At 44.4% G+C, this 27,567-nt stretch overlaps 1 protein-coding gene across 2 annotated transcripts in view; it reads left to right on the top strand.

The window, feature by feature from the left end:
• The window catches only part of BMPR1B (bone morphogenetic protein receptor type 1B), a 492,338-nt gene that overhangs the window by 146,921 nt on the left and 317,850 nt on the right, over positions 1-27,567 (top strand). The window contains exon 1 of one of the 2 annotated variants that reach the window (XM_069630550.1): positions 12,589-12,736. The exons of the other annotated variant lie outside the window; for it this stretch is intronic. Coding sequence (XP_069486651.1) covers positions 12,664-12,736 — 73 coding nt within the window. The 5' untranslated portion in view covers positions 12,589-12,663. Of the gene's footprint in view, positions 1-12,588; positions 12,737-27,567 lie in introns of those variants that run through there. 2 annotated transcript variants of the gene reach the window in all.

Raw genomic sequence — 27,567 nt, 5'->3', positions numbered from 1 at the left:
AAACACTTATCATGCTATCTTCCTCGTCATCTTGTACTACCCGTACCGGAAGTTCTTCTTCGTTCGGGTACACAGGGCCTGGCCCGTCCCCTGGGGTCTTCTCCCCAGTCGCCCTTGCTTCTTCCCAAGCCTGGAGGCTGGTCAGCAACTCAGGTTTATGAACTTTGGTGCTATGGTGATCCAACTAGATTTGACCGTCTGTCACAAAGATAGGACAAGGATGTTTATAATTTGCTTATGTTCCCAAGCCTGGAGGCTGGTCAGCAACTCAGGTTTATTATCCTTGGTGCTATGGTGCTCCAACTAGATCCGACCATCTGCCACAAAAATTGGACAAGGATGCTTATAATTTGCTTCTGTTCCCAATCTGTTCGGCTCCCTTCTGGTGTGCTAGCAGTGTCGGGTTGATTGATTGTTTAGAAACCACTACTTTTCAGTATCTGGGGTGTTGTAGCATTGTTTGGTGGTGGCTAGCGTTTGTTCTGAGCACTATCCATCTCTTTGTGGTGGTGCCCTGTCACCAACATGCAGCACCCCCCACCTGCGCCAAAGCACTATCTTTCAGACAGCCCAGTCCAACACATTGGGCCCCATATTCACCATTGCATCCTGCGCGGTTCTTGATTTTGGCGGGAACTCGTGTCCTAGATGGCTGCCACACTCGCCACCATGCCCTGTGGCACCTTAGGTATTCTTTTTGTTTCCTCGTATATTTGTTAACAATTTAAAATACAATAATAGAGGCAAACAGGCCAGGTAAACATAGCACAGTTCAAAGTAAATCCCACCAGTTCCAAAAACCTCACCCGGATCCCCCAAATACATCTTCTTTTGCTTCCATAAAATTACCCTTTCCAACAGTGACATTTTGTGCAAGTCCTCAATCCAAACCGACTTCCATGGAAAAACAATAATCTTCCAGTCCCTCAGAATGTTTTTCTTTGCTGAGGGGGCAGCTCTAAAAAACAGCACTTTTGTGGAGAGGTCAGCTCCTCCAAAAGATCTTCCTCCCCCAAAATTATAATGTGAAAATCAAAATCAAGGTACAACCATTAGACCCTATTCATAGTCTCAGTGATTTTCAGGTAGAATTACCTTACCTTGGAGCACTCCCAAAGCCTGTAATCAAAGGAGCCCACTCTGTGGCCTCAACCCCAGTAGGCATCGGAATCAACCAACGCCCTTGCATACATTTTAACAGGGGTCTAGTAAACATTGTTTAGACTGTTCATTTTACATACCCTCTCCCCAAGGTTCAGAGAGGTTAAGGCCACGTTGCTGAATATCCTCTCCCACCTCCCAAAAGTCATTTCCATGCCTAGCGATTCTGACCAAGCACTGAGGAGCAGCTTATTAGAACGCCTATAAGCCATCAGGAATCTATACATGTTCAATGCAAAATGACCCTTCACTTTCAGGCCCATCAACTGAGTTCTGAGAACAACATCCATAACTTCCACCTCACCAAGTGCCGTCCTTAATTTACGGTATTCACCATAGGTGCAGTCCTGGAGATCCTTCAACACAGACAATGTTTGAAAAGGGACCCATTTATTGTTCACAAACAGACCCCTAATTCGCTGCACCCCACACAAAAACCAGAGAGGCCATAGAAAAGGTTTCCCATCAATTCACACTCTTTTGTTTAACCAGATGGAAGATCTAGCTGGTACAGAATTTTGCTCCCCAATCAAATCCTTCAGTTTACAAAATGTTTTCCGCAGAAAATCACTTGCCGCTGAAGTTGCATAACCTCTCATATTTTCAGACAACAAGAGAGCTTTAGGAGCTAGTGGTGTGTTGAAGTCTGTCTCTGCCCTCACCCACATGCAAGGTGACTCTTCAAGGAATGTAAGCAAATGGATTGCAGAAAAGGGCAGGTGGTACATTGCAAAATCTGGAACTCCTAGCCCTCCCCTCTCACAAGACAGCTGACGTTTCCAAATCTTTACCCCTGGCTGCTTGTTCTCCCACAGAAAACCCTGCAACATGATGTTAATGTCCTCAAAACATTTCTTTGTCACATGCAGTGGCAACATGCTCAACACATAGTTGATGCGTGGAGCAGAAGGCATCTTAATGGCATTGCCCTTCCCCCAAAGAGATTTCTGCTCCGACCATCTTGCCAGTTCCATCTTCAAGTTCGCCGTTATGCACTGCATGCTCACATTCACCATTTGACGGACCTCACTTGTGAGCCACCCTCCCAAATACCTCAACCTATCTGGGAACCAGCGGAACCCAAACTTGGAGACAAATGCACTGGTGTATGAGGTGGAAGCCGGCATGGCCTCAGACTTGGACCAGTTTATTTTATATCCAGGTAAGGATTTAAAGGTGTCTGTCTGCCCCATCAACAATAGCAGCGAAGAATCCATGTCCTGTAACACAAGCAGCATATCATCAGCATACACCCATACCTTCTGTAGTGCGTCTCCATATCGAATCCCTTGTACCTTCGCGTCGGAACTAATCTTCGCAGCCAGAGATTCCATCGCCAGTACGAAGAACAGAGGCGAGAGAGAGCAGCCACCCTGCCTCATGCACGGTACTAACTCAAAACTGTCTGACAACCAACCATTCTTATTAACCGCTGCCGTTGGTTTTGGATAAAACAAAGAGATCCACTGTAATATCTTCGCTCTGAAACCATAACTCTCCAGCAAAGCAAAAACAAAGTCCCATTCAATACAATCAAATACCTTTTCGGTATCAAGAGTTAGCAAGGCCACACCAGAATTTTACATATTGCTTTTGGGCAGTAGCTGCTGGAGCATTCTAAGTGCCAGACAGGATTACCAATAAATGATCTCAGGCCAAAATAACTGCACCGATTCAAAGAATATGGCAAAATACTACTTTATTATCAGCTCAATAAAGTAGGGAAACTTGGTGAGAAAACATATTGTAGCTAACACACTCTCGAAGCCTTTCAATTACACAAAAAGCTTTATTCCTCAATGTACGTCAGCTATGATGTCATCCTACGTTGTAAACAGTAAAAAGCTATCGAACAGAGGGATTGGTTAGGGGATAGATTATTTAGGGCTTAGTAACAACATTGGCTAACCCATATCTGGTAGGCACGCCTTAAACTACTTCTAGCTGCGTATAATACAGATAATAGCAGAATAACCGCAGTGGATTGGCTTCGGCAACAATGTATAACCCATCATTACATAGGCCCTCATGTTTGGTTGGCATTCTATCCATGCCCTGTGTTGATATGCCAGAGGACTGGGGGTTACTACAAGCTCACGAAAGGTAAGTTCCCAGATTGGGGGAACTCGTGTTCCCTGCACACTATCTATGGCTTAAAACTAAACCAAACATTTTGGAAAAATAGCTGCTCCAACCTGTGGGCAGCTTTATGTGCTCTTTGTTCAAATTCAAGAATTTTGGATAAACATTACACTCTCTGTTATGGTTTCAATAAACAATGATTTGCACATTTTTATGTAAACAATGTTTTGCACAAATAATGATTTTTCACAAAATAATGACAACTTCATTTCTTAATTTGATGCTTTTTAATCCTATTGCCCAACGTGTTTCGAGATTCATATTCTCTTCTTCAGGGGCTATCTATGTAAGATAATTCTACAAACAAATTCAAATAACATTGTTTTAGTTTGATTATATCACTACAATCTTTTCTGCTTTTATATAATTTCTACTAAAACAATATATTCAACATGACTTTTAGTGCTAGCTAAACCCAGTACAGATCAGGACGGGAAACCGTATCTCAACTTCTTTAATTTTTGTTTGGAGACCATACTGCTTCTAAAGACTATCTGTTCACTGGCATAAAACTTCTTATAAGAGTCAAGTACAACTGACACAAATAATAACAGCCGGTCAAGTGGCACAGCGAGTAGAGCGCTGGCTTTGAAGTCTGTGCAGAGCCTGCTAATGCAGGTTCGAATCCCGGCGGGGGCCAACCTCAGCCTTTCATCCACCAAACACTGTGGGTAATAATAAGCAGCGCTCAGATACCTGAGGGTTCATAGCGCTATATATAAGTGCCAAAGTTAAAGTAAAGTAATATTGTTGAAAACCATATTAAACCAAAGGAATAGATTTAATACTCAAGTGATCTGAATGAAGTTTAATCAGTGACACCTTTTTGGAGGTATTCACCTTATCGTCATAGACATTTCTAACCTGGAGTGAAGTTATTACACAAGCAGACAGGGATCATGCAGGACATTAGAAAATTCCCAGACTCGCTGCTCCTGAGCCTGTGTCGCGCCATTTTGTTTAATTTCAACATCATAACCTGGGCCCTTTGCCAATAAGCCTAAGAGTCTGCCTGGTTGGGTAATTGGGTGGTATCACCTATGGACGGCACCTATAGATACTATTTTATTGGTCCTCATATGTCAGGTGGCTGGCCTGCCTCTTCTCCAAAAAACAATCTATTACATTGTTGCAGGGTCGCTGGATTACTATTGGCCCTTGCCCTCTGCCATCCACTCCTGGATTTCTGTTCCCTGATTGTCTGGAGCTGGTCTCCCCATGCCTGGGACCCAGCTCTGTTCTCAGCGCTCAGTGCACCTTCTCAGGGTGATGAGAAAGACTGTGTGTTCCTAATGTAACTGTTAGTACTACAACTTCTACCTGTGAGAGTGCCCTCAGTGTAGCAACATTGTTAAAGATTCCAGGTTTCACTTCATGTCTGTGTTACTGAGAACCGCCCATCTTCGACCCGCGGGTGAAGGACCATTGTCTGGTTCGGCTGCACCATGTGGTTGAGGACCATGAAATCAAGCTCTCGGGTCTGCAATTCATGAGAACTAATCCTGATTTTCTGCAGATGGCTCCTTGTCATTTTAGCTTCAGAATGTGCTGCTTGTCTCTGACCTTGGCTGTGAGCCCTGGTCTGTAGTTCTGTACAGCCTAGTTCTGCTTTTCTTCATTTCTCATCCTGCGGCCTCATATAACCTCATTATAGTTGCACTATGATTTCTATATATCTATATCGTGCTATGGTTCATATAGGTTAGTCAGCTTATGCATCTCTTTGTTTGCCTTGCGTTCAGCGTCACTGCACTTGGCTAATGAGAAAAATAATAAAAGCTTTTGACAGCATGTATATGTATCTGTCCTCTTTCTACAGAACTGTGTAAGTGTGTTCTTCGTGTGTGCATGTGTATGTTCGTGTAACTTCGTGCATGGCTGCGAGTTTACTTTGTGACTAACATGGCTATGTTGTGGTGTCACTAATGAAGTCACCACAATGTTTTCTCTGCATTAGTCAACATCATCCGTAGAGGCATTTGGGTCCATGACCAATGTTAAGGCACCTTTGTCCACAAACACATTCACTCAATAAGGTTTGTATGGTTGGCTGAGAGGGTATCTGTCCGCATATGTGGATGTCACTGGCCCTCCTGAGGGCTGTCCGAATAGGGAGTTTTTTGTGCATTCTTAACTCATCGGTCTGTCATGTTGATGGTGTACAGGAGTCATTCCAGGGACCCTCTCCTCACTTGAACATTCGGCTCGTTATCAGCATGTAAGCAAAACAAAACTTAGGTGCACGGAATGTCCGACAATTGCCTACTTGTCCAATTAGCCTACCATCTCTCATCAGTTAGGCCGTAAGCTAAGGCTTCTTCTTTGTAGTTGACCTTGCTGACAGTTCTCTTCTTCAGAACTTTAAAGGGAGTGAAGGTACATTGTTATCTTCGTCTGGAGCCTAATGAATAGGCCTTGTTTCCTGGTCTTGCACCACAATTGAGGAAACCATGATTGAGTCCATTCTGACCTTCTATTTAGTGCTATTTGATTCAATTATATTGGGTGCTATTACACCTCTTGGCCTCTGGAGACTAGATTGCTCCGTCTTGCAAATGCTTTCTGCATCTTTAATTGTTCAATACTCGGCACTTGCAAATGTTCACTCCTTTGCTTAATCTAATAGATATATGTCCTTTGTAGATAGGTTATCCTCTTAGAGTCCTTTTGTACGTTGCATTTGCTTCTTGTATGCAGCATCCTTGATTCCAAGCCAAGCAAATATTATTTGTTCTTGCACAGAGCTGTATTCCAGTGCCTGTCAGATCTGCACCCTTGGTCTCTCTCCTTCAGGATTTGACGTCCATTTTCTTATAAATGGCTGTTTTACCCGTGTTATATTTTCTACTGCAGCAAGCTTCTATATAGAAGAATCTACCTTGCGCTTTTGAGTATATACATCAACCACATCTTTTCTCACTTATCTTCTTAATGTATATGGTATCTTCAATTTCACATATATGTTCACTTTGTCACTTCAGTTACATCTTCATTCTGTAAGTATTTGCATATCGTTTTAGTGTGTCCCTGTGTCTTCTCTTTATATAACTAACACTTGTCAGCCTTCACTTATAGCTCTCCTATGTTCAGTTGTGTCTGCAGACATTCTTCTACCACGTCAGTTCGCTGGTACATTTGTTTACGGTTGTCTGAGCGCATATCATCTCTCATATCTTCGATGCAGTATTGGGATGATACCTGGTGTCATGCACAATGTCTTCTTGTTGTTCTTCTAATATGACAGAGGTGAGGCGGCAGGCACTATAGATGACGTGCACATCTGCCTCTCTACACTTTCCTGCATCGTGAGCATTAGCATCTGAATGCTGATTGAAGGATTCCTCCCCTTGACAAATCCAGACTGATTGTGATTCACGAGACACATCAATGTGCTTTCCATTTGCAACGATAATGCCTTGGCCAGTATCTTGTTGTCAGTGTTAATCATACTGATGGGCCTGTATCTCGCTACAGAGAGATTGAAACATGTCTTGTCATCGGGTGTCACGACCGTTGGGCGCTGGCGGCTGTGGGAGAGGTGGAAGCGGGGCCGCCATTGATTTGTGCCGCCACGTTTTCTCCCTGACAGCATTAACGGTCTAGTCTTTTTTTCAACATGGCCGCTGCCTACGCGTATTTACTTCCACACGCTAGGCAGTTCGGCGCGTTGCAACTTCGGATTTCCCTCTGTTGCTCTCGCTCCCCTATTGTTTTCTCCTTGGCGGTGCTCCGCCCGTGCTGTTTTGGGGCTCTCTGGCCCTTGCTCTCTTTCCCTTGCGCTCTTTCTCCTTCAAGCCTTCCCAGTGTTTCTCTTCCCGGTTGTTTTCACCGGTTTCGTTCCTTTCCCTGGCTGTCTTTTTCTCGGCTCCTTTCTCATCATCAGCTCGTCCCTCTTGTACTCTCTCACTCACCTTGCATATCCGTCGGATTGTGCTTCCCGAGTATTCCTGTTATCTGGTTCCTGCCTGCTCAAGTACTCCGGAGGGGTTTTTATGCCATTCTGGCTTTTCCCCTCACTCTGTTGATAGTCCGTCACGGAGGGGGGTCACCGTGCCTCCTGTGTTCGGAGCCGCGATGGCTTCCTTTCGAGGCCGACCTTACCTTCTACAGAAGAAGAGGCTTCCCGCTCTCCACGCCAGAAGAAAGAAGTTAAATCCAAGCTCAGGTGAGGAGGAAAGGGAACGGGAGTACGATTTGTGTCCTACTGATGAGGAAGACTTTACCGAACAATCTGATAAATTGGTTAGTCCGCCAGCCCTGTGTGATATCGGGGGGGAGATGACCTTTCCGCTTAGATGCGTGCACCACTTCTAGCAACAGCTCAATGACCACCTTCGGCATGACCCTATAGAACTCTGCAGGGACATCCAGCCAGGACATTTCCCACTTTTCAGATGACTTACTGCCCTCACCAGTTCCTTCATAGAGAGAGCCAAATCCAAAAGCACTCTTGTCGAGTCTGGCAGGCTTTGTTAACCACACCCGTCCAGGTATCCCTCATCGGGCATCACTATGGACGTACATAATCCAGAGTAGTAGTCGCAAAACTCCCTATTAATCACAGCAGGGTTGTATGTCAAGGCCCCAGATGTACATGGGATGGCACCTATAGTTCTCTCCCTCTCCTGAATCCTCAAGTGGTGGGTGAGTAGTCTAGCTGCCTTGTCAGACATCATTTTATTCGGTTCATGCTTTTTACGAACCAAGACATATCTTGCACCTGGGGTTGGATTTGACCTACAGTTCCTTTCTAACAATTGAATCACAGTTTTTAATGACGTCGTTTCACTCACATTTGGTATTCCTCAGCAGCCTCCGTGCCCTGGGGGCTGCTCTCATCTCTGCTGCACCCCGCTTCACTCTCAGGTCATCCTTAGCGGCCCCATTCCCTTGCAGCACACACATTGTCACTTCCACAGCCCCAGCAACTTTCATTCTTTGGCTGCGTCCCCATTACCATGGGGACCTCACTGTCATGCACTGCTGCATGCATGGGGCTTACAGTGTCTTGTGGCTCCACCCTCTCTCTTCATTGCTCTGGCGTGTTGCAAGGGGCTGGCCGTGCATTTCCCGGGGATCCGGCCAGTGTGCCGATGCTCTCTGCTTCTTCACCCGGGCCGCTACGATGTGGGCTGCGGCTTGACTTCACCGCCCTGACCGACTTGGCAGGGAAGACTTGAGTGTCTCCCCCCTCTTCCTCTTCACCTCCCTGGGTGCACCCGGCATACATGGCCCAGGAAAACCTATCTTCTGGGCCTGGCCCCAGGGCAGACTAAGAGCCCTCAAGGCTTGTAGGTGCCTGGGCTGCTCTGAGCATGCCGCTGTGGCCTGTGGTAGATGCCGGGCTGCCCCACACATGCAGCCCAATTTCATCTTCCTCTCCTAAAGTCTGTTCCACTCCTCCAACCTCTCCTACTTTATCCTGGATGATAACTTCCTCCAACCTCTCCTACTTAATCCCCTAATCCTCCTGATGTTTGCTTCAATCAACAGCAGCTTCTCCCCTCCTCCTGGATGTTCATCTCTTTCAAACGCTCCAGCTTTCTGCTCTCCTCCTCCTGGATGTTCACCTGTGCATCCTCTCCTCCTTTCTCCTGCACCTCTCTCCTGCACACTTAACTGCTTCCGCACCTCCACCTCTTTCTGGTCCTCCCACTCCTCCTGCACTTTCAACGCCTGTTTCACCTCCAACTCCACCTGCACACTCAACTCCTTTGCTCTCTGCTCCCCTTCTCCAAACTCCAACGCTACTGCCTGGAAGGGCTTTTAAACTGATTCCTTCCATTTGAATGGGCCAGACTTGTGGTAAGGGCATGATATGATATGATAGGTTATTTATAACGCGCTGAATACTCAGAGGGTTCTAAGCGCGGACCTGGGGATCAAACATGTGATGCTCTGTGTCATCTTGCTTCAAAGGCGAGCACGTTGCTGCTGAGTTATCTTCCCGAGGGCATGCGCTGGTTAGGGATATTTTCTATCCCGCGATTGGCAGAGCGGCCATGGCTTCACATGCACAGATGTGCATATACACTCTTACCAGCTTTTTGCCCAACAATGAGCGAGCATATAAAAAGGCTTACCGCTACCTCGGATCTGCCAGAGTTGCAAATGCCCACTGGAAAACAAACACTGAGTCCGACGTGCAGAGCGGAATTGGCGTGTATCTCCTCCATCCTCCATTGCTATTATTCTGCGGTAGTGGCGAGTACGCTTCTAATCAACTCTAATGTGGTAAGCTTCTAAGTGTTATAAAAACAGGCCAGAAACTCCAAGTATGGGCGCACCGGGTTCACGGTTTTCATTACAATATTTTGGGTTAGATATCATAAAGGGGACATAGGAGCAGCATTTGCGATGTAGCAATCCCCCCCCCATATGCCCCCAGGACATTGGGGAAGCCTAAGGATCCACCCAATACAACTCCAGGGCCCTGCATCATGTAGCAGGTGCTAGGGCAAAGCCTGGAGTCACCCCCATGAGTCACCCCCATACACACACTTTGAAGGCCAGTTAGGGGACCATGTCACGGGCATTTCATGTGAAAAGGATCGGACCAAGAACAGATCTTTCAACTAACAAGGAAGTGAGAATGGAGGTGCATAAAGATATGTCTGAGATGTAGACGGCAATCCACTTGAATGCTGAGTCTTGGACACTCATGTTATAGATATGAGGGGGGAGGGAGGAGTGGATGACAGTATTTAACGTGGCAGATAGCTAAAGGAGAATGAGAACAGAGGAGTGGGCAGTAGTGAGGAAGTTTGAGACTGGGGTGTTTAATGGGGAGGCGAAGTGAGCTGCAGCCTTGGGACCAGGATCAACTGTTGCAAGTCAGCACTGTGGGGGGGTCTCTGTTCCTGTTAGTCTGTTTTGGATTTACATTTTAAGTACAAGGAAAGAAACATGAGTATCTTTGTACCAGCAGAGCATTTTAAAGGGGGTGATTGGCAATAGATGGCTGCATACACAGCATTGAGTGGGTAATTGGGAGTGACTATTGTTAGTAGAATGTCCCTTTAGAAGTGTGAACACTGTGTGACTAGAAGTAGGAGGGGCGCATAACAAGATGAATGCTTAGTGAAATAATGGTTGTGGGCAGGTGGTGTTAGCATGTATTTTCCTTCACTGTGTGCCTCTTTAAGTCTTATCAGAGTGGGCAACATGAAGCTTCAATAATACTATTTTTGCTCAACATGTATCTGCTATAATTTGTATGTTCTCAAGTGTGTTCATTATGTGATTTGTACACTGTTCAGGTGTCTCAATGAAGCAGCATTTTTCTTTAGCTGTGGGAAGCCAAACGTTAATGCATTGTTTTATCAGCTAGAGATGGAAGTATCTGTGGTCAAGTGCCCAAGTGCCTAAACCCCAGACTGTGATTGACCACTTAACCAAAGTATGGCATGATGGCAAACCACTTAATATTAATGCGTCTTAGGTTACAAAATGGAGTGTCTTCACAAGTGATTCAGCCTGCAGTGCATGCTACTCATAAAACATCCCTTTCGTGGTTTACTGGACTATATGATAGCATTGACAAAGGCAAACGTCATGGCTTGTGGATTGTGAAAATTCTTTCTTTTTGGCAATGCATTCACCATACAAATAAGTATGAGTTTTTTCCAAATGTTTTGGTCTCTTTGAGTAACTGGTTTACAATTGCTGTTTGTTGGGGAGTTTCATCAAATTGCATGTACCGTCTTCTCTTTATGCTGAAGAGGGGCTGCTTGCTCTTCTTATATGTTCAGGTGGGTGCGAATTGATAAAAAAATAGATTACACAGTAGTAATAAATGTCTTTGGTGCAGCAAGACCCAGGAGAGTGTCATTTACACAATGGACATATACATGAGATAATAACAATGAATACTGTTTGGCAATATGTTTGCCTTTTTGTTGTCTGCTTATTGCATTAAAGTTCTCGATACAGCTTTTGTTTACATTGCAATTACTTTATAATGTTGTTGCAGAGTTGAAGTACAGTAAGTTTGTGGTACGGGGATACATTATGCCTCGGGAGGATAGCTCAGGGGCAACGTGCTCGCCTTGAAAGCAAGACGACAGAGCACAGAGGTTCAATCCCCAGGTCCGCGCTTAGAAACCACTGGGTATTACGCGCGTTATAAATAACCAATCATGTCATGGGCGCTAGATATATATTCTCTAGAAACTGCTCTCGGGATGTCTCCGAGCAGTATCTGTCGCAAAATTCTGTTTGGAGGGAGATGCCTAAACCGCCTCTAGAAGTGTTGACAGCAACGAGATGTTGAAGTAATGGAATTGGAGTGAGACAGGTGAATAGCTGACAGGATTGTTGAGATGAGAGTGAGGTGGGGATTGCATGTATTGTGTACTTTCATGATCTATGTTCTGGGAGTTGGTATGGCGTGGCCATTTCATTTCCACAGAAAGCAGTTACAATTCTCGCTTCTGCTGAATATGACAAACCGCTGAATACATTTTAAGCTCCAGGCATATACAGCACCACTTATCCATCTACAAGTGCGCCTGGGCCGATACGTCTGGAACACATTAATTTGTCCTAGTGTGCATTTGCTGTGCTTGTGTGCTGTCTGTATTGCAGTGGGTCCGAAATTGGGGGTGTGGTGGGCGTGGTAGAGTTGCTCGGTATTGGAAAACTTGAGGGCTGGGGTGGTTTGCTTAAATGCGTTATCTCGCCACCACAACTCTACAAATATGTCCTGTACCAATGGTTTTTGACTGTGTGTTGTGCGTGGGTATTTGAGAGCAGAGCATGATTTCTCTCAGAAATTCCAGCGAATGCTCTAAAATAAAATTGTGGCTATAAGGGCTGCCCTTAGTTACCACGCGCAGTGACTTTTAGGAATTTGTTTCTTTGAAAGCTGTTTTTTCCCCCAGTGGCTTTAAATGTGCACGGTATTCTTATTTTTGTTTTAAGTGCTTCTCTTCCATGGGGCTGCGCCTTGTCATGAATCGTTTATCTGTAAAGCGAGCCTCGCGCCCTCTCAGAACCCGCGTGTGTTTTGATAGCAGTTAGCAAAGGGTTAAGAGCCGGCGCGAGGGTAAATGCTTCCAAGTGTTTACAAATCCGTGCGCTGCCAGAGCCTGGACGCCCGGGACCCTGGCTGCCCGCGTGCAGTCTCCCTCCACGCGCGCTGCTCCCCTCAGCCCCTCTCTTCCCACCCCCGGTGACGGAGCCGGCTGCTAACTGGCGTGTGTTTTCCCTTCACCCCCCCCCAGACGCCCTCGGGATCTGTGAGAGCCGCGTGAAGGTACCCCCCACCCCCACCCCGGTGAACTGAAGGACGACGAGCCCCGGGACACGAGCGTCGGCGGCGCTGCACGCCCCCCCACTCCCCCCGTAGCCGCCGCCGCAATGGGCTGGCTGGAGGAGCCCAACTGGCCGCTCCATGTGTCCCTGCTCATGCTGCTCTCCCTGCACACCAAGGGTAAGACCAGAACGCGCGCTGCGTGCCGCCCGCGAGCCTCCGACGAGGCTCCCCCAGCTGCAATGAAAGCAACCTGACAGCTTTATTATAACTGTGATAAGTCTGCAAATCTCTCGGCTTCCTTTGTCCCACCTAACGGCGCACCGGAGCAAACTTTAAATCGGGTGCTTGCATGGTGTTCAAGCAATGGCGATTGGCGAAGCTGTGTAAAGCTCGGTGCAAGTCGGAATGAAGCTACATTTGGGTTCATATGCATGCAATTGAACGCGTTCTTTGCAAATGCGGGAGGGTGTTCCTGTAATGAGCATATGTGTGTCTAAAATGATGGAGTCTTGTATGCATTTTTGGGAGAAAGCGCAAGACGTTTTCCGTGGTGGGTCAGTTTTTGCATTGCACTGTTTGCACGGTGTTGCTGGTAATCGCAATACATCTGGCGCAGTAGTTTGGTTTGGTGCAAACTGCCGAGTGCAAACGAGATGTAAAAGCAATTCTTCAATCATAGAAGCGGGCACGGGCTGTGGCGTTGGGGAGCAGCACACGCCGCGCGCACCAGGGGTGGATTAGAGGCGCCACAATGTATACCAAAGATCAACACTGGCACCTTGACAGCAATCCGTGGGTTTAGAACCCGGGGTTTAGAATCTCGTGCTCTCTATCAACAATGCAAAACACACTCGGGAGTTTACGTACGTTGTTGTGATTGGGCCGCACGGGATTTCGTTTGTGTGTACTTTCTTGAAGCGGTCGTTATCAAGTCCCTGCAAAAGAAACCGTCGAAGCCCATGTGCTAGAATCGTCATCTGTGCTGCCTGTGCTTCTATGTGCTCTTCAATAAAAGTGTGCATGGACAACAGCTCCTTGGATGAAGCAGCAAGCGTCACGGATTGCTTCAACGATGGGCAATATGTTTTTGCACTGGATATTACTCTATTAAACTCGACACGTGTTGCATGCAGAAACACAGTTTAACCTTTAGTAGGGGGTAAACTGTTGCTTTTCTTAAAAAATAAATAGCGGTACGAACATGCAAAAAGAAAGGCGATCTATAATCTTCCTTTTACACCTTCATCTTTACTGGGGACATGAAGCATGTCACGCATTGGCTTAACTGCTGACCTCAAACATGTCACGCAAAATGCGTTTGGTACGACAAAATATTCCCACTGCGGATATTTCCTGCCGATAAGGGAAATGCTCACTGCCGCTGTGCCAGGACCCAGAGTAGTCACAGTCTACACCGCATGGCCGGTTTGCAGGCAATAAGGGTATTTGCGTAGAGCCCACACCTTTCAGCGCTGTAATGAGAGTCCTCCGACAGGGAAATGCTGGTCTAGTTTGAACTTTCAACCCAGAGAGACATTGAGGTGGGAGAATGTCCTAGTATGAGTGGTAAATGTCTCTAAATGCTTGGAATTTCCGTGCCATTATAGTCCATGCAAGCCCACACATTTCTCTGCCGCTTATGGGACTGGTTGGAGGGTCAGTCTTCTAGAATATAGCAGCCATGGCGACCTTTCTCCTGAGGGAAGTGCTCTTGAAAGTTAAACTTCACCAGCTGGTGGTTCCAGAGGGAGTGATCTATATTATCTGGCACCCCCTATTGCTAGCAATGTGAATGGTCCCTGTTAAAATGAGGCCAGATCACAAAGGTTTGGAGCCAGTTACAGAGTCGAAACACCAGGAAACTTGATTATCCAACCCTTTTGCTTTGTTTTATCTGGCTTGGATTACCGCCATTTGGTTAAAAGGTATTTTTGATTGTGCAGCAACATTTTTCTCCCAATCCGGCTTTCCTTGTACTTTTTTTGAAAGAAGACAACACACAGGTGTTTAGCTCCTCTAATAGAGACTAAGGGAACTTGATTTCACTGTTTTGATTGAAGCTTGGCTTCTTCCTTTGGTGGTCTTTTTTGCGTCACTGAGTCCTTTTATGGCTGGGCTAGGTTATTGGGTCTGGCTGCTCCCCAAAGACCTTTTGTGATTCCTTTGCCAACTTTAGGATGACGCTGTGTAGGGAACGGGGATAGCACAGTCAATTTTCTGACAGACTTTCAACTAGAAAATCCCACATTTGTTTTTTGTTTTTTGTTTGCAGGATCTTTTTTTTAACTAAAAAAGTGACATTTGGGTTGTGAAAAGATCCTGAAGCCAGCAGTCGGAGGAATGCCGCTCTCATCTGCCTTTTATTTTATTCATGGGAGAACGACCCCCACCCTCACCCCTCAACTTTGCAGTACGTTTAATTAATTTCCATCGATAGTGTTGAAGTCGCATTTTCATAGTGAATAACATCAGCGTTGTTCACTTTTTATTTTCTGATTTGATGTCACTTTTGCTTTACTTTTTCTCTGGGGGTGTTTCCCCAGTGGCCAGTTTTTCTGAGCCTCGCCATTTCCTGTATTTACCTGTGAGGCTCACCATCTCCCACACCCTCCCGGCAGCATACCCCCCATGTGCACACATGCGTAGAAATTCCCTTTCTAGGGCCTTAACTACATACAATCCCCTACCCCCACCCATCTGGGCCAGGTTTTGGTGCCTAAAAGCACCAGTGAGACGAGTGTTTAGTGGATTTTAGAGTTTTTGTGGCTTGCGTGCACTTTCTGGGAAATGAACCACTGGGGAAGGGCCCTCAACTGTGGCCCTTGATTGACGGTGGGCATGACTTGTGGCTTGATGTTAGGGAGGCCCACAGGGCGCTCCGTTTGCTGATGGTTCATTGGTACTTCAGAGGATGTCTGCAGAGCTGGGACAACGTGTGTCAAGTGGGAAGGGTAGCTACTGGAGTGGGTGGTCAAGGTAGAAGCATAAATCGCTGTTTTGTACATCCGCATGTATACTCACTTTGTTTATTAATTGAACACCAATCGTTTACTTTGGGCGATGCAAAAAATAACACGCTAACATTGAGATTGCCAGTGCAGTGCAACACACTTTTTCAAGTCCGATGCCTGCGGGGAGTTACTTTCACGTGCATTGCAAAAGCTGGAGGCAGCGCCTTCTTCCACTGTCTTCCCAGGCCGGGAATAGACGGGGTGTCCACAGGGGGCAAGCTCCAGGCTGTGTTTAACTAGAAAGTGGTATCCAAAGCTTTTAGCTATTCCAAATTGCTCCGAGGGCGCCCCGCCATTGACATTACGATTCCACTGAAAACTTCCTTTGAAGGGCATTGCAGTGGGTGAATGTTTTGCAAGTTCACAGCAGGAAACGGGCAGTTGTTTTTAACAACAATCGAGGGTAAAATGTGGGCTAGACCCATTAAGCGGGGGGTCACGCGAGAGCATGCGTTTCTGGTTAAAATGCGGCTTGAAAAGGTTGTGAAGGGTTTTTAATGTTAACAGTTAACTTATCTTTCCACTCCTGTTGCTAAACACGGCATGGTGTGCTGTGGTTCATGCATCCAACTAATTTCCTCAAAAGACATGCCAGCGCACTACATTTGTAAATGGAGCAGAGCAGGTGCGCTAACTGCACTCTGGGCACTTTACGGCGCTTGGGTGCTTTTCTCTAGTCTAGTTAGTTGATGGCGCAAGGGCGTCGACTGCCACGTCCTTAGCAGTTAATAGGTTTAAAGACAACTGTCAGGCATTCCATTGACTGTTGGTGATGTCATAGGTGAACTCTTATGTTACATTCACGTGCCGCCCTTTGAAACGGAATGCCGGTGGAATGTAAACTAACCAAGTGCTAGGTTGATTACAACACAGCTCTGGGTGGTTTGTAAGTACCAATGGGGTCTTCTTTATGGTTTCCTTTACTTGAAAGGGCAAAATGGGCGAATAAGGAGATATTTTCTGAACGCACCCGTTTTGATTTAAACTGGTGTAACCAGGTGTTGACATTCTGGTAGTGTGTCAAGCAGATAGTGCCACGTGCTGACACACTGGAATGTGAGGTGCTACTGTGCGGTTAACAAGAGTTGATGTGCTTCCTGAACCAATACACGTTGGCACTATCACTGAAGCATAGAAAGAGACTTATCGCAAAGTCTGCGTTCTAGAACGAAGACTCAATGGGCCTTAGTTACAAACATGTTTTCTTTGGGTGTTACTCCTGTTACAACATCAGTGTGTGCACACTGTATATATCACTTGCCCTGCCTGCCACATGAAAAAACTTGAATAAATATATAAATATATTCCAATGTTGTGTTGATGGGTTTTTTAGAAGACTTGATGCACGCTGAATTGTTTCTTGCTGTAGCTTGACACTGGCAAAAGAGGGGGACGATGGAGTGGTAAGGGGGGGTATTAAGAAAGAAGACCTTGGGAAGGGGAGAGGAGTGTGCAAATAAGGTTCTGGGATAGGCATCAAGATGTGGGAGTGGCCTGGCCTTCAGTTGGTTAGATCTGGGTGGTGGTTTTCTTCTGGCCTGGCATTAATAAGAAGACTTGAGTGCTGAGGTGCATTGATGGTCGATGTGGATAAGGTCGGGTTTGTTGACTGACTGAAGGATAAAATCCAGCTATGTTTTCTGGATACCCACAATGAATATGCACGAGGAGAAACGTGTATACACAATGAATCTCAGTAGAGAGTATTTGCATATGTATTGGACATTAAAAAAACAGGATTTCGCTGCTCAGCGCGTGGGTGGACCTTGTTCTAGAGGCAGGATTGAGTAAATGAAAGACACAGGGATATGCCTGCTGCATAGGTCATAAGTTTGTCCTGGAATTCCTTTGTGTTTGTTTCAAACCTATGTGTGCATGCCTGGAATTTATGATGAGAATGCATTAATCTCTTGCTAGTTCCTATAGTTCCAGTGCATACACTGGAGATGGGCTTACTTGGTCTTGGACCCCAAATTATGAATTAGTTTCCTCATAGACCTGTGTGTTCTACATGATCGCTTGACTTTTTGCACAGAGACATGTTTGCCTGCCTCTTAACCTTCTGAGTTTCCAGACATGAAGGGCACAGATTGCTGGAACTTCAATTACTCTGAAGGGGATTTGGAATGTATCTCTATGTCGATAAGCAGAACCGAAGCATTGTTATTGGGCATATCTATGTTTGAAAGGGTTAACCCCCCCCCTGTTCTCTGGCTGTAGTTATTGTGTTTGTCAAGCACAGCTGTTAATGCCGAAAGGATTTTGATATCTTTTGCATCATTTTTTGTTCAGCTCCTGGAGCTTGTTAATTGCATTTCTAGAGAAGTTCAGTAAAGTATATGCTGGGCAATGACAAGACGAGTAACTCAACAGCCAAAAACATGTGAAACCAAACTCTGCTTGTGGGTTTGCAAAATGTGTGTTGCGCACAAGTTTAATATTCATATAGTAAAATTAAGAAAAAAATAAGTTACCAAGCACATCTACCAGGGTGCATCATCAGACAACAGGCACATCATCCATGAATCTCTGAATTAAAAATGGCTTTTCTTGTGATTTTACAATTCACAATTACTGTTATGCAGCAATGTCTGTCCTCTTAAATTGTGTTGTGTTCCCCCTTAAAAACAGAGGATACTCTGCAACGCATAAAAGTAAGATACATTCTTGCACACCACAGCCCACACGTTGTCATCACCTCCCCGCACTCCTGACGCGCGTCTCGGAAACCAGACGCAGAAACCATATTCTACCAGAATGATACTGAGATCCCACTCTATTCCCTGGTAGCAGTCGCCCCGACCCCCAAAAGTCCATGACCTGGTTTCATTGGCGAGAACGATGAAATGAAATGCCAAAAACACAAAAGAAATGTCAAACTCTGCTAACCTTGCCACAGGGCAACAAGGGTTCTTGTATTCCTGTAACGGAGGAAGACTTGGATCTAGGGTGCACAAGATATTGCTGCAGAATTACATTGACATGTATTTTAAAGGCCTATATCATGTCCTAGTGAAAAGCACGTATACGTATTTTCATTTAGATCACTTACGCTTAACTTGTAGGCACAGGAGTTAAGTTTATCAAAAATGCAGGCATCCTATATATTGTTGCACCTGAACGACTCGTTGCTAGGCACAAAAGAGGCGATATAGAAAAGAATGTCTGGCTACTTTGTAAACGGATAGTATATCTATGGGAGGCTGGTGCCGGGAGTAAAAAATTTGTGAGTTTGAGCTGCCTCCAGGAAAACCACCAGTTGTGCTTCCCAAACACACCTGCGTGCCCCTGTTGCAGCTCTAACAATGATCTTTTGTAAATCGAACTTTGCATCTCCGGGAGGGCGCAGGATGCTCGAAGAGTTTGAGCGTCCTAGGACACTGCTGTATATTAAACATTTCCTGCATGTACAAACCATTTTAGGCTCACATGGGGAGTCCCTTTCCAAAGAGGTGTCTGATTGGGCTAACATCATCAATATATCCCGTGCAGGCTGAAGTTGAAAACCTGCACTGGGATTTTTAGGAAGTGATGTTACAATGTCAGAGTGTGCCTGACCAGGAGAATTCCGCCTGCAATAATTGTCAATGAGTGAAAGCAAATTGCTTCCTGCCTGCATCTGAAGTGGTCAAGAAATTTGATTTGCCCCTGATGAAGAGTGTTGAATAACTCGAAACGCGTTGGGCCTTCCACAGCTTCAACATCACGAATAAAATGAAGATTGGTTCTTGTGACCCCATCTGATTGAATGTTTATTTCTTTAATATCTTTGCTTCTCTAATTTAAACATTACAAAGACCCTTTTGAAATGCGATTTGAATTAATTGTTGGTCTGGTATTCCAGATATAAGAAAGTGTGCAGGGGACGTGAGTTCCCAAATTGGGAACTTATTTGTTTCTCAATGTTTTGTGCAACCTAGGTGTCAAGGTTGCTTCTCTCTTCTCTGCACCTCAAATCTACTTCCTGACTTTCTTACCGATTTGCTTAATTATCCCAGAGTCTTATATATATCTTTTCTACTAGGGTGTGCCACAACTGTCCACTTCTCCCTTTCTACTTTGTAAACGACACCCGCAGTGGATCCCACTGGTGCTGATGTTTTTCGGAGCCCCTTTTTCATTGGACACCTGATTAGTCATTCATTCAGTCGCCTGATTTCAATTTTATTCAATAACATATTAGAGACAAAGGAATGAGGACTGGGCACGTTCACCCACCAATTAGCATCACACAGTACGATTTCAGACCGGTAAATAAATATGCATTTTAATCTACTGTAAAAAAAATTATAACTCAATTTTTCTTATGCTAATCTCTGTGTATAGCCAGGAAACAGACTCAATGTTGCTATTCACAGGGGCTATACTCAGCAAGGACAGAAACATAAATGGACAAAGTAAATTTCAATCAATGGGGAAATGGGGCTTATACACAGAAACTCCTTACCTATTGGCTCCTAGTGAGCTGCCCTCGATGTAACGAGGGTAGAGCATTTTCCACATTTGGAAGGCCTTAACACACTTTTAGGCGGTAGAAGGGTACTTTTTTGGGGAAAAGGGGTGGGTGCTTATGGAGGGATGACTCGCAACATTTTAAAAAACTCTACTTCTCTAATTCTCTCACTCAACCCATGATTCCCCTATCCAACGCAGCTCCTTTGTTCCCCTGCACCTTTACTTGTAACCACCTGTGTGCGTGCCGTATGTACTCCCCTTTGTTGCTTCCTATCTTGGTACGCGCTTTATAAATCCCATGCACACATAACGGGACATAACATGCCAGAGCAGGTCTTGGCTTGGACAAGGGTTCTTCTTCCTGCACTTATGTTCCGGGTAGATCCTGGGCTCCTGAACCAAGATAACTAAGCTTTGTGGCCAGGGTATTTTTAAGTCAGAGTAGTGCCAACATAATCTCTTTCCTTGTCTCTGAATGCCAGCAGCTTAGGTTGTGTACATTGTACTTAAAGGCGTTTCGAACTCAGATATTGTTGACTATTAACTCTGTTCCCAGCATCATACAGCATGAATGTGATGATGTGGAACAATGTTACATAGTTCAGTCTGCCCAGTTGTTCCCCCAAGGGACTTGGCAGATGGCGCATTTGTTTAATCCTTCCCAAAATCCTACCGGTTCACTTCTCATTGCTGTTAGTCCTGCTGTCGATTGGCAAGAGTCCATTCGCTACCAGCTGGGGAACGTTTCCCAGCCTGTGCAAGAAAACAGGTCCATATGGAGCACACTTGATAGGGGACACCAAACACATTGTGGAGTCATCACATGGCACATATTGCCTCAGTGAACTTGTGAAAAAAATCCACAACTATTAGGAAGGATTATGAGTATCCATTTTCATTCTTCCCCTCAACCACATCCGTTCATCCCCACATGGTCTCCCATCAATAGTATTTTCAGAATTTGTGGTGCGTTAGAAAGGTCTGCTTTGATTTCTTTTTGATGCAGTTTTCCAATCGAAAACATTGAATTTGAGTGAGCACAGTCCACAGCTGCTCATTCCACAAGTAGTAAAATATGTGGAATTTTCTGAGGTCACAAACATAGCTTTTTATCTGAGCTTAATCTGCAGTGCTGAATGGTTGTGAATGGTCACACCAATGCAAAAGATTGAGTTTTACCTGAACTTCCCATGTGATGTAGATTGACAAAAATCTCTGTTGCTTGGTATGGTTCTAATAAATATACCAACCCAGTGATATGGAGAAGAAAGTTTAGAGCCAGTTTTATTGGAAAGCCCAGAGGAGGAACTGAAGGGCAGGGCTCGCAAAATCTACTAGCCCTCACATTGGCAAGGACATTTTCTGAAGGTCGAGTACCATTTTCATTGTACTTGACGATGCTAGAATGTACGGGATGTTTGAAGCTTTTATTTGATGTTACTGCAAAAACATAACCAGAAGGTCACATTCACATAGATGTGTGTGTTCAGCATCATATGGCCTGTGGAGCCAAAAGTAGCTCCTAATAGCTGAGCTAAATAGCTCCCAGCTCTCCTCAACTTGAACTCTGGACTATAGCTTTTAAAACGCTTACAGTATTTTTGAACTATAAATCATAAAATGCTGCACTTGTCAGCACTGGGAAGCATTCTCTATTTTACGCAACGCACACACCACAGAAAAAGGATTTTGGCATTTATTTACATGTAAAATCCCTCAACTTCAAATTCAATAAAAAATGATAGCTCACACACGACTATCATACCCTACTCTCATTAGATCAATAATTTCATACCAGCCCCTGCACGTTTTCCATAGGCATGCTATGTTTTCTACATGAAGTCACATTTCTCTTGGCCTTCATGTAGGTAATGGACAGTGCTTTTACCCCCTATAATATTAAGGTATTTATTTGCAAAGAGCACCTCCTAGTGGCAAACACCCTCCCCAAATTCCCTAGCACACCAGGGACTTAGCAATGATTCTAGGGAGTTTATCTAGTTACATTTGGTGAGTTTCCATACTCACTTTGAATATTTTTTTTGCCGGTGCAGGTACAGAATGGGCCCTCATGAGTTTTAAAAAGTCGTTCCAGACAGGCTGTTCTCCAACTTAAAAACCAAGTCTGTCTCACGGTTGTTCCAATTCACTCATGGTTAAGGCTCTGCCATCTCCATATAAAACCCACGTTCAGCAGCAGCCTTCCAATAGGAAGAGGCAGTGTTCTTTCCTGCAGCTTTTAATTCCCGAATCAGAGGGCCCTTCCCTTTTTGTTCCTGCTTTTTGTAATGGGCAATATTCCCATGCTTATGTCATAGTTCTGTCACAGTTTTTGATTGGTCAAGTTCTTCTGTTGGCTTGCCTCATAGTCAAACACTTCCACTCTTACACACCCCTTAATCTCCTTTGGATGTTCATCTGTCGGTATATGAAAAAGGCTGAGGCCAATTTACTTGGTGTAATATTTCATTTTAAATTGTTGTTTCTTTACAGTTTTTTTGTGGCAAAATGCCACATGCATAAACCATGGATTTCTCTAATCCTCTGGCCTGTATGCTCTCCTGTACATTCAAAATACATTTTTTCAATAATTATTCATAAGGTTTTTAATCGTTTTCATTTTTATAATTTTTAATCAATGCAATTAGAATGAAGACTCCTTAGATAAGTATCTCTCGATCACAAAGCACTCTTAGGTTTGTTTGTAACTGTTAACTATGGATTTCTAGCCTTATTTTTGTTACTGCTTGAATTAAATTCATGATTGCAAGCCTCACAGCCAGTGACTGATTTGAGTCCCATGACTTTGTTCTCATTCCATTAGAACAGCCAAGAGGTCTACCTCTTCAGTCAGGATTAAAATATGAACACTAAGTGCAATAATGTATTCTTTGAGGTCTCACCAGAGTACTGAGTCTTTGGTCTCTTCAAATCTTAATCTCTGTGAACACCATGAATTTATTTCTGTTGATATTTTAGTTTATATTTCTTCTCTGCTCAACATATGTTATTTCATGTTATTTTGCATTTATCTTAAATAAGAATCATTTTGCAATTTAAACATAGCCACTGAAATAGAAAATGGTATTGTTGTACTCAGTGGGGCTTCATTTTGAACAAACACATGACATTTCAGTCTATAAAAATACATAAATAACTAGGCTAGTGCTGTCTTCAATTTGAATGTTTTCCTTGTTTGTGATTGGCACATGTTTTCTTTAGCTTTCAGTGCATCGTTCCATTGTAACAAGAAATAACCATACATTGTTGCATGCCATTTTATTAATTTTTTCATCCCTTCTGGCCATGGATTTGCTGTTTAGTTTCAAATGTTCTTGATATTTGGCAAACTCTGTCCATTTGTCTGGTGTTGTCTCTCATGGAATCAAATAACCTGATGAAAATGTTAATGAATAAAACGATGCATCATTTTCGCACCTCTCGTTTTACTTTGAGACACCCTCCATGTCTTCTGCTAGATGCTGTGCATTGCATAAGACAACACCTACTCGCTTGCTTTGCCAGTGGAATATTTCTCAATACAGTTAGAGCAAATGTATCACAATTGACAAAGCAGTGTAACTTTTCAGCTCCCCTTGCTTTAAGTGATTGTTTTTGGGTTCCACTTATGTTGACAGCCGTCACATTGCACAGCGTTCCTACGGACCTCAACAGCCTGTATATCATATCTGTGCTCTCTTCTGTTATGTTCTTTGGCATTTATATAGCGCTCTATATATAATTGGTATGACCTCAAAGCGCTTGTGGGTTGAACGCCCTCGGGGACCGTAGTCCAGGTCAGTTGAGAGATAGGGAGTCATAAGGTGCTTGGGTGCACTCATTATGTGGGCAGCCAATGCGATTGCCTGGTGGTAGCTGCAACCTAACATTAAGTGTGGTGATATTGAGAGAACAGTTGAATATGAGCAGTCTGGAGGTTGGACTCCAGGACTGGATTTTGGCAGCGTTAGGTCTGTGTAGGACGCTTATGTGTGAAGCTAGGCCTATTTTTCGTGGGGTATAGCTGCGTTCTAGCAGGGTGTTGAGGTGTTCACGGAGAATTGTTTGTATGTGCGCAGCTAGGCCGAATTGGTGGAGGGGTGTAGCTGTGCTCTATTGTGTGTTGGTGTAGAGAGTGAGAATCGTGATAGAAGAGGTGAGTGTCTGGAGTGGATGTTTTATACTGACGAGTCAACTGTTCCGTATTACATTTACGCGTTTCGCGATAGCTGTGCTCAGTGGAGATGGCACCGGAGACAACTAGGCACGAGTAGTAGGCTCTTCTGGCCTATCCACAGTCCCCTTGCCACCACACCCCTATTGGACACCCCAAAAACAATTCTGCTACCGTTACTGGGCCAGGCTGCTCCCTATCAGAACTCCAGCTTAATGGAACACTGTGGTTTTCTTCATGTTTTCTGGTTTTCCTCGAATTTCTCTTTTTGTCCCTCTTCCCAGGGTTCAACAAATTCATCTGGACCCATTGCAAATCGCCACTTAAATCTGCATTTGGCTGCGCAAAATAATTATCACTCATTGCCAGCGATGTTAGTATGTACATCACCTTTGTGTATCTACGCAGCAGGAGTTCTAATTTGATATGCACTCCACCTCTTATATGCCCTCACACTCCAACATAGAGTAGTACTCTCTCTGCTGCTGTTCATAGGGGCAGCGGCTGCTCAGGGACAGCTCCACTTTAAACGCCTCAACGTTTAGCATCCTCATCCTCTTTATTTTTTCAGCTGCCTTTGACAATGTGAACACAACCCTGTATTGAAGGCAACGTGCTAAAGTGGATAAATTGTTTTTTGCTCAATCGAGAGTCGCAAATGAGATCCACCTCTTTGTCCCCCCCAAAACTACTATCTAAACTTGTGATGTTATCCAAGGATCAGTCAACTATCTTTGGCTGTCCAAAACCTATTTGAAACCTTTGGAAGACTTCATTGCACCTTTCTCAGAATTTTTCCAAGCCTACGCTGATGACATCCATATTGCCTTGAGACTAGTTAGCTCTCCACAGGATCTCCGATGTATTTAATTATGCCTCTCCCAATTCCTAGACCAGAGCAGTCGTAACGCCTCAAAACCAGAGATTATCTACTTTGTCTTGTGCGACCCATCTTCACTTCTTTCTCATGACAATCCACAAAGAGTTTGTCTTCTACAGCCTCCCACTCTTCCCAAAACCTTGACCTGGTCTTTGATGGGCTACTATAATACATCCTTCGCTCTGCAGGTTCAAGAGCTTTCAAAATAATTCAACTGCACCGTCTTCAACACATCCTCCCTCTTTTTCACATATCACAAAGAGTGGAAGGGATGACAGCCATGGTTATCTTTTATCTGGATTACTATAAGAGGCTCTATATGGGTCTCCCATAGAGCCCTCACCAAATTCAGAATTAGGCTGCCAGGCTGATACTAAGTTTAAAGTCATGGAATCACATTACACATTGATGTCACTTCGCTGGCTCCAGTGGAAGTCTGCATCTTTTTTTATTTTTTTTCCTTATCTATCAAGTACACGGGGATACTGGGCCAGATTGCATTAAGCAGAAGATCAAGAAATAAGGGCCCATCAGACTCAGTGGGTCTACTAACTCAAGCATACGTAACCTTTGGCCTTTTATGAAAAAAGTATGGTGGCATAGCTTTGGGTTCGCATGGATGATTCTCTCGAATGACCTTCCCATCAGTCTTAGATATGGAGAAAACCACCACCCATTCCGGAAAAGACCAAGGACCTTCCTGTTTAAGAAGACCGATGCCTGCTATCATTTGATTTGACTGCTATTTTGAAATTCCATTAGGAAAGTGCCACTGTTTTGATTGTTCTTAGGACTCATTTTCACTTGTTTTACTTCGTTCCCTTCCTGGACCTTATGATCTTGGGACATTTTGCCCTTACCTGTTTTTGCACTTCTTCCTTACCCTGGCACTAAACATTCCAAGCATGTTTTGATATGTTTTCTGCCTTCCCCTTCTTTGTGGCGCCATGAAGGAACAGTCCTCTCTGCCGATGCCTTACAAATCACCAAAAAATAAATAATTTCAGTGATGCCAGCAGTGGATCCTTTTATGTTTTTTTCATTAAGTGGTTTAACAGTAGCACTGGCTCATGGGGATGATTACCATTGCTGCAGGGCCTCTTTATTCATCCATGCACAACTCAAAGGTGGGCTTCTGGTGATCCAATAGTCGGGCAACAGTCAATCCTCAGTGGGGCCTTCCACCAGAACTCGTTTTTTACTTGTCAAAGCAGGAACATCAGTTAGGAGAGGTGATTCTGGTATATCAGTACATATCTTTTCACAGCACCGGCATCTTTTGCTTCAATCATTCACTTTGCACTGCAGGGTTCTGCATCCGCTGCCATGTTTCTTTTCTGTGAGTGATGGGTGTTCTTAATTTCCCACAGTGTTCTGCCCCCCCCCCCCCCCGACTTGCCAGAGAGTGACATTGTTTTAGCACAGTTTGTGCTTCACCACTGACACTACATGTGGGGTGTTCATCGAGATCCACCCTCCAATTCCTGGTCAGGCCCAGCTGTCTGAATCCTGTGCAAGAGATTAAGGAGAAATCATCCTTCCTGTGGCTGGGCGAGCTTAGACCCCACCACAACCCACACCCTGTAAAGTTTTACCTTGTGCATGCAATTTCACTAAATTTGGAAAAAACAAAGTTTGGCCACATCTGAACATTAATGCCAATGTTGATACATTTTATTGAAGGTGTTTATGTTGACAAATGTAGCTAAACGGGTGATTTTGCATTTGGTTTTCCTTATGCCCAAAAACCATGAACAATGAATCAAGTGAACACGAGAACATGTATTTATAATTCTATGGTGTGCAATATAAGCAAAGTTACACCGATGAATACTGATTATGCATCCTCACACATACTGATATTAACACATTACAAATGCATATTGTATTGCATTGTATTCGTCATTTATATAGTGCCCTTCCCCCATTTGTATGGACTCAATGCGCTTTGTGGTTGGAACACCCTCAGTGATCGCAGTCCATGTGTAGGACGTTGTAAGAGTTTAAATTAAAATGATGCATCAAGGCATAAAATAAGCAGTGTTGCATAGCAATTTGATATGCAATTCTGTAGGTTTGCTAATCAACTGTACACTTGTGTAGCAAAGTTAGCTATTTAAGTTGCCCTCTTGAATAAAAGCACAGCTTGCCCTGTAGTCCTCTCTTGCCCCAGTGCTCACTTGGCCTTCTTTTCACTGTTCACTTCAAGTGCTAATTTAGGAAAAGTGCAGCAATAATAATCCCTTCCACTCTAAATGCCAAAGGCTGTGCAAGAATTTCTGTTTCAAATAATTGCAAACCAATAGTAATCGGATGATACTTTTATTAAGCGTTCTATATCCTGTATGGCAAAGACCAGTATGTGTCAACTTTATACCTTTTTAAAAAGACAGTCATGCAATTCCATTCCTAAAATGTAAGTTGTTACATAATGCATAATTACAGTATTGATACTGTAAAACACTACATCATCTCCATGCTTTAGAGT

The sequence above is a fragment of the Ambystoma mexicanum genome, chromosome 6q, assembly GCF_040938575.1.
Source record: "Ambystoma mexicanum isolate Mex_15411 chromosome 6q, UKY_AmexF1_1, whole genome shotgun sequence".
Lineage (NCBI taxonomy): Eukaryota > Metazoa > Chordata > Amphibia > Caudata > Ambystomatidae > Ambystoma > Ambystoma mexicanum.
Note: the sequence above shows the minus strand (reverse complement) of the source record. Positions and strands in the feature narration are given on the sequence as shown.